General features: G+C 55.1%; 1 protein-coding gene across 1 annotated transcript; it reads right to left on the reverse strand.

Moving 5' to 3' along the window:
- Positions 1-168: 168 nt before the first annotated feature.
- On the reverse strand, positions 169-4,842 carry ACP4 (acid phosphatase 4). The gene is made up of 11 exons (XM_032264550.1): positions 4,735-4,842; positions 4,562-4,666; positions 4,400-4,486; positions 3,473-3,619; positions 3,148-3,246; positions 2,982-3,077; positions 1,531-1,663; positions 1,377-1,459; positions 837-961; positions 458-636; positions 169-383 (listed from the first exon to the last, which is right to left on the reverse strand). Exons 1-11 carry the CDS (start codon positions 4,840-4,842, stop codon positions 268-270), a joined length of 1,278 nt encoding a protein of 425 aa, XP_032120441.1. The 3' UTR covers positions 169-267.
- Between the last annotated feature and the right edge of the window lie 2,848 nt (positions 4,843-7,690).

Raw genomic sequence — 7,690 nt, forward strand, 5'->3', positions numbered from 1 at the left:
TACGTGCACATTTGTGCTTGAATGTGTGCCACAGACAAACCACCTGTGCATGCACTAAGTGCAGAAACTGTTCATGCACGTGACATGTGAACACTGATGCCACCATCACACAGACATGCACACACTGGTTTTCAGGCCAGAGAACCCACCCAGCCCTTGTTCCCCATGCACACAGGCGCACAGTAAGTCACAGAAGTCAGAGCAGCCAGTAAGCACACATGTTGGGGTCCAGTGTCAGCTGGGGATAGGGAAGTCCTGCTGTCTGACTCACACAGGCCCACCGAAGGCCCGCAGGCATCCTGGTCTCCAGGCCAGCAGGCCCAGCCCCAGGCTGAGCGCCACCAGCACAGCCACAGCTCCAGCCAGCAGGGGCACCACTGGAGCTGCAGGGAGAACATGGGTATGAGTTCCAGGACTTGGGACCCTCCACTCCCACCCCAGCACAGAGGACCGTCACCTGGGGGGATGGCAGCCTCATAGGGACCATGGCAGGAGACCCCATGGGCCGGAGGCCGGGCCGGGGCAGTCAGCTGGTGGAAGCGGCCTAGTGGACAGGGGACCGGGCACCCGGGGAGGCTGAGAGGCAGGGGCAGGTGGGCAGAGTCATTGCGGTAGAAGAGAGAGATGGTGACATTCCTGGAGAGAGAGGACACAGTGGCACCTCTTCCCTGCCCCGTCATTGACCTTAAAACAGAAACGGGCTCCTGACTCCCACCTGTCTTTGTTCCAGCACCATCCCACGCAATTCCCTGCCGGCCATGCCCTCTGCCTCACACTTCACCCCTTGCTTTGAGGGTTCTTTCCCACCCGTCTCCCTGGTACTACCCCATCCTCACCCTCCGTCTTCGTCAGGATCCCCCAGGCGCCTCCGGAATTCAAAGCCAAGGCAGGCAGCATACGGCGGGGTGTGTCCATCATAGAGGCCCAGGGCCCCCTGGAGGGCCAGTAGGGTGCTGTCATGCTGCAGGTGGACCCAAGGGCTGAGATGGCACTTCTCTCTGGAGGTCTCCTTTCCCCTCAACACTAGGCTTGTGCATCCAGATGTCCCCCAGGCTTCTTAGAACCAACTCCCCAAACCTGCTCTCCCTCACCCTGAAGGCAGTGCCATCAGTTACAGTCATTTAATAAAGACAGCTCAAATAGACGCACAGTATGATTGGACTAAGCCTGTCCTTCCAGAGGGGGAACTCCACAACACCATCACCCCTCTCTTTCCAGACTCTCTTCTAATGATACACTCCAAGAGTAGGGTTTGGAGATACTGGTTACCCAATGCAGTGGGCTACATTGGGAGCACAGACTCTTCCTCACCCAAACTGCTGTCACCCTCATCCCCATGCCTCAGTGCCACATGGCACTGTTTCCCAAGGACTCACAGCTGAGTACATAACCATCTTGAGGGGCAGCCCCAGTCGCTGGACCCGGGAGAAGTTTGCAAGGATAGCATTCAACAGGATTCCTGAGGGTGGGAACAAAGAACTTGGAATCTCCCAAAGGAAGGCACCCCAGCCTCCCAGCCCCACACCTTACCTCCTGTCAGCTGGGCCTTCTCTGCTGCCCGGGGTGGGCCCACGTGGGCGCCAATATCCAAAGCTGAGATCTGGGCAAGAGTCTGCAGGACATCTGGGGAGGCCCAGGCTGGTAGGGGAAGACCATGGGCTTGCTGTGGGGAGGCAGGGGGAGGACAGAGATGGACCACCCTGAGACCTTGAATTAGCCTCTCATCCCCCAAGCCTGTGCTGCCCCCTGCTCTCTGAGTCCCCCATGGGCTGGATCTGGCTGGGAAATCATGATGTGAACAACAGTGATTATATTTTGAAGTGGAACCCTGCTCCATCACCCAGGCTGGAGTGAGTTGGCGTGATCTTGGCTCACCACAACCTCTGCCTCCTGGGTTCAAGTGATTCTCCTTGCCTCAGCTTCCTGAGTAGCTGGGATTACAGGTGCCTGCCACCATGTCCAGCTAATTTTTATATTTTTTAGTAGACACAGGGTTTTGCCATTTTTTTCAGACTGGTCTCGAACTCCTGACCTCAAGTGATCTTTCTGCCTTGGCCTCCCAAAGTAATGGGATTACAGGCGTGAGCCACCATGTCCAGCCAACCATGATTATTAATAATAGACATCGTCATTACACAGCCCAGAGGCTTTATCTGAAACCTTTGGGGCGAGAGGGGTTTCACACCTCAGACATTCTGGACTTTAGAAAGGTCTGATGGTGCTGATACCACACAGCCGGAAAGACACACAGCAAGGGCCGGGGCAGCCCCCTTAGTCACACACATTGCCGCCTTCACCCTGCAATTCGGAACATTCCTGTGAGCTGGAGCGAGCAAAGACTAGCAAGAGTCCTAGCTGGCTGTGGCGGCTCACACCTGTACTCCCAGCACTTGGGGGAGCTGAGGTGGGAGGATGGTTTGAGCCTAGGAGTTGTGGACAACATAGTTGAGATTGTGAGGTCTGGCTCCAGCCCACGGAGATCAGACACAGCAGTAAGGACAACCCCAAATGCGTAAGGGATACATTTGTATGTTTTCCTTTGTTCTCTGTACTCCCGTGGCACGATGGCTAGTAAGAATACCCTTCCTGCTGTCCAGGAAGTAAAAATTGTGTTGCTGAAAGACCCTTTGTCTCAGTGCTAATTTTTCTTTGTGGCACCGAGCATCCGTTTCCAACATCCATTTCCAAGAGTTTTCTGATTGCAGGGCTGTGGGGAGGAATTGCCAAATGTGTGGCCTCAAACCCTGGTGAAGCCCTCACTGTGTGCCAGGCGCTATTGAAAGCACAGTGCCTAGATTAACCTATTTGAATTCTCACAGCATCCTCGAGAGGTGTTGTTCCAGTGTTGCCATCCCCCGTGCAGATGGGGAAACCGAGGCACAGGGTTAAATAAATGCCTAAGGGAACACAACTAGCAAGTAGCAAGCTGGGATTTGAAACAGGTATCCTTAACCCCTTGGCTGAGAAGGGGTGGGGCTCACCTGGCACATCAGCGTATCCAGAACCTTCCATGCCCTGCGCAGCGGCTCTCCAACTAACGACAGCCCCGTGAAGTTCTCCAGGCGAGTCAGGAAGCCCTAGATGTGCGGGGCTGGGTGAGCCCCGGCCCATCCCCGGCTCCCCACCCCCGGCCACTGCCCGGCTCACCATCCAGCCCTCCAGGGCCTCCTGGTACTCGGCAGCCTCAGTGGCCTCCCGCAGTAGCTCGTGGTACCGCGGACAGCTGCGCATGGGGAATCTCAGCAGCTGGGGAAAACTGAGGCTCAGAGAGGACAGCCCTGTGCCTCGGGTCTCACAGCTGGTCCGGCGGGCCCTCAGCCCCTGCGTCTCTCGCCGCAGTCACTCCCAGGTCCAGAAGAGCAGCGTGGGCTGGGACTCACCCCGTCTCACTCCAGCCAGGCCCGGAGCTGCCCCATCTCCCTCTCTGTCCACCCGCTCGCTCCCTCACCACACCCGGGTCCGGCCCCCTGACCTTGTCCTCAGCCACAGGCACTGTGTGCACCGGGATGGGCCTCCAGTGGGCTTCGCGGCTCCCTGGAGCAGCCTCGGGAAACAGCCCAGCCAGATTGGCCTGGGCACTCTCCAGCGTGCGGTCAAAGTCCGTGCTGCGGACATACACCTGGGGCCGGGTGGGGAGAGGGCTCATGGGGTGTGGTGGTCGGGGTCAGAGGTCAGTTGTGGTGCAAATCAGAAGCCTCAGATTCCATTTGGGGTAGGGGTCAGACATTGGGAGTCATGTGGCCTTCGATGCTGGAAGTTGGGATCAAGGGTCCAGAGGTCAGTGTCAGGAGCAGTTGGGTTGGACATCTTAAGCTGGACAGCCATGTTGGATTTTGGGGGTCAGTTGAGTCAATGAGGATCAAAAAGGAAGATGAGAATCAGTGGAGGCTGGAGGTTAGAGGTCAAGTTTAGGAGGGCAGCTTGGAGGACTTGGGGTCAGAGTTCATTCATGTTCATCAGCAGTCAGGACTGATTCCAACTGGGGGATGTCAGAAGACAGGAGGAGACAGGAAAGGTAGGTCAGAATTGACAAAGTGTAGAGGTCAAAGGTTAGACATCAGGCGAGCAAGTTAAATCAACAAGGGTTAAAGATGGAAATCAAGTTTGGGATCAAATGTCAGAGGTCAGAGGTCTGACTGGAGTCAGTGGGACTCAGAAAACAGAGCTGGAGGCCAGAAAATGAAGTCAGGAGTCAGAGCTCAAGATGTGGCAGGGTTGAGGTGGGGTCAGAAGTCAGGGTGCGCTAGTCAGTGTATTGGGGGTCAGAGTTTAGAGGTAGAGTGCAGGGCAGGTTGATGGAGGTCAGAGGCCAGAGTTGGAGGCCCAAAAAGCATTGGAGTCAGTGGAGGTCAAAGGAGGGAGGTCAGGGTGCCACAGGTGGAGGTCACTATGACAGTACCTCCTCCCGCCGGTACTCGGGACTCAGGAAGGCCTCGTAGCGGCTCCTCAGGAAGCGGCCCAGCTCCAGCTGTTGGCGGACACCCTCCTAGGGACAGAACAGCCTCAGCCGACCCCTCCCCACCCCTTCCACCCTCACCCTCACCCCCCACCCACTTCTCACCCTGGTCAGCTGGCCCAGGCCTCGTGGCCACAGGGTGGAGGCTGCCTCCTTGTGTGGGTCCGTAGGATAGGAGGCCAGTGGGGCCCGGTCGCCATGGCGGAACACCTGGGGACAGGACCGGTCAGGGCTGGCCCTGGGGGAGCTGAGGGCCGCCTGGGGCGGGGGCGCCTCACCAGAGCCACAAACACCAGGGGTCCTTCTGGCAGGGCCCGGGGTGGCAGCAGCAGCAGGAGCAGCAGGAGAGATGCAGCAGGGTGGCCCCAAAACCCCAGCCCGGCCATTTCCACCCGGCCCAGACGCTGAGCTCAGCCCACTGTCTGGGCCACAACCCTGCCTGTCCCAGCGCTGCACTCAGCACCCCCATTATAGCAGGCCCCGGCACGCTCCCCCAGGGCCGCCGATCCTGCTCCTCCTGCACCTCTGCCAGCCTTGGATTAACCCATTTCATCTTCACCACAGCCCCAGGAGGCATTAGTGTGCTAATCACCATCCCCATTGTGCCAATGGGGAAACTGAGGCACAGACGGGTTCAGGAACTTGTCTGAGAAAACACTGAGATTTCTCAAAGCTGCAATTTGAACCCAGGTGGCTTTACCTGGATGCAGACTCAGAAAGACACCCCCACCCCCACCCCACATTGCTCGTCCCAGCGACAGCCTTGACACCTCAAGTTACAGAGGCTGACTGGAGTAACCGTGTGCTTGATTTTCTGTACTTTGATGCTTTGACATCGGGGGCCTTGCTGATCGTAGAAGGACTGCCCTTCCCAGGGTTACCAATCCCTAGAAAGTCATGACTGGCCCAGGAGCATACGTCTCTGTGCAAACCAGCCAACCCAGAGCCCACACCCCAACCACTCGTACCACCATCCACCCGCCCTGATCACCCAGGGTGGGGTACTGGACAACTCAGGACAGCGCCAGTGCCCAGAGCCTGCTGAGTGGCTCAGCCAGCCACTCCTTAACCCCTGTATCCCACAGAAAACACACGGAAGATGCTTGCCTGTGGTCTGCCTCCTGGGCACCCCTGGTGCCTCCTCATGCAGTCCCTATGACGTGCCCCTCCTCTGGGGAAGCTGTGAGTATGACAAATCACCTTTTAATGGCAGTCGTCTGCTGCTCGGGCCGCCTTGCCATCCCAGAATGATGATCAAACCTACACTTCACAGCACCACATAGGGCTGGCCCCTGCCTCACTGTGGACAGTCAGCTTCCAGTCCTCTCCTGGTCATTTTGTTTGTTTGTTTGAGACAGGGTTTCACTGTGTTGCGCAGACTGGTCTTGAACTCCTGGGCTTAAGCAGTTCTCCCACCTCAGCCTCCCAAAGTACTGGGATTACAGGTGTGAGCCAGCACACTGAATACAAAAGTTTTGTGAATCTCTCTCTTCCCCCCACTGGAAATAGGGTAGAGGCCCCTAGAATAAAGAAATAGAAGAGCAGGAGGCTTAAGAAAGACCAAGAGCTAGCAGCGCACACCAGCCTGACCAACACTGTGAGACTCCCCACTCTATCTCTATAAAAAATAAACAAAAATTCGCCAGGCATGATATAGTGCGTGTGTCTGTGGTCCCAGCAACACAAGACATTGAGATGGGAGGATCGTGTGAGTCCAGGAATTTGAGGCTGCAATGAGCTATAATCGTGCCACTGCACTCCAGCCTGGACAACAGAGCAAGACCCTGTCTCTAAAAAAAACAGAAAAGAAAAAAAAAAAAAAAAAAAAACCCTGAAACAAAATTAAGAAGCTAGAAACCATGTTCTAGCCCCTGAGTGTTAGCACTTTAATATCTACTGATGTATTGGCTGCTCTGTGGCTGCTGTGACAAGTTACCACTCTGGACACACATTTGTTCCCTTACGGTTCTGGAGGTCAGAAGTCTAAAATCGGTGTAACTAGGCCAGGCACGGCGGCTGATGCCTGTAATCCTGACACCCTGGGAGACCAAGGTGGGCAGTTCGCTTGAGTCCAGGAGTTTCAGACCAGCTTGGACAACATGATGAAACCCCATCTCTACTAAAAATAACAAAAAATTAGCCAGCTGTAGTGGCGCATGCCTGTAGTCCCAGCCACTTGTTGGGGGTGGGGGTGCTGAGGCGGGAGGATCGCTTCAGCCCAAAGTTGAGGCTGCAGTGAGCCCTGACTGTGTCTCTCCACTCCATCCTGGGGGGCGGAGAAAAACAAACTTTTTTTTTTTTTTTTTTTTAATGGAGTCTTGCTCCGTTTCCCAGCCTGTAGTACAGTGTCGCGATGTTGGCTCATTGCAACTTCTGCCTCCCGAGTTCAAGCAATTCTTCTGTCTCAGCCTCCCTGAGTAGCTGGGATGACAGGCACACACCACCACGCCTGGCTAATTTTCTTATTTTTTAGTACAGACAGGGTTTCACCATGTTGATCAGGCTGGTCTCGAACTCCTGACCTCAGGTGATCCACCTGCCTTGGCCTCCCAAAGTGCTGGGATTATAAGCGTGAGCCACCACGCACGGCCAAAACCTGATTTTTAAATGCACATCTCATTTTGGTGAGAAATACATATTTTTCGTATATGTACTTCTCACCAACATGATTCACGGAACCTGCAATTTTGTAACCTGCATCTTTCAGTTAACAACCTCCTCTTCTCCTTGGCAAAAGTGCTTTCATCTTGCCTGATACCGACTCTCTGTTCAAATGTCCCTCAGTTTCTCCCTAAAGACACTGGTTGTTTTGTTTGTTCAATTTGTTTGGTTTTTGGAGACGGAGTCGTCTTGTCACCCAGGCTGGAATGCAGGAGTGCGACCTCGGCTTACTGCAACCTCTGCCTCCCAGATTCAAACGATCCTCCTGCCTCAGCCTCCGAGTAGTTGGGGCTATAGGCATGCGCCACCACGCCTGGCTTATTTTTCTGTGTTTTTAGTAGAGACAGGGTTTCGCCACACTGCCCAGGCTGGTCTCAAATTTCTGGCTTCAAGTGATCCTCCTGCCTCTGCCTCCCACCCAGAGAACCTTTCTAACTTGTTTGTCCAAAACCCGGTCCAGGATCAACCATTAAAGCTGGTCCTGTGTCTCTTAATGGATTTTTAAAAATATAGCAAGGCCACTTGCTTTTGTTCTGCTTTGTGACATGGATTTGTTGGCGAGATGGTGCCAGT

The sequence above is a fragment of the Sapajus apella genome, unplaced genomic scaffold (genome assembly GCF_009761245.1).
Source record: "Sapajus apella isolate SASKATOON/1434 unplaced genomic scaffold, GSC_monkey_1.0 scaffold144, whole genome shotgun sequence".
Lineage (NCBI taxonomy): Eukaryota > Metazoa > Chordata > Mammalia > Primates > Cebidae > Sapajus > Sapajus apella.

Bases quoted from the DNA above. Each gene is read 5' to 3' on its own strand.
- ACP4 (XM_032264550.1), bottom strand. From the start codon at position 4,842: ATGGCCGGGCTGGGGTTTTGGGGCCACCCTGCTGCATCTCTCCTGCTG. The intron at 3,078-3,147 runs GTGAGCCGGGCA...CCGCACATCTAG, and splicing joins AGGCCCTGGAGGGCTGGATG to GGCTTCCTGACTCGCCTGGA. The intron at 1,460-1,530 runs GTAAGGTGTGGG...TCCCACCCTCAG, and splicing joins GAAGGCCCAGCTGACAGGAG to GAATCCTGTTGAATGCTATC.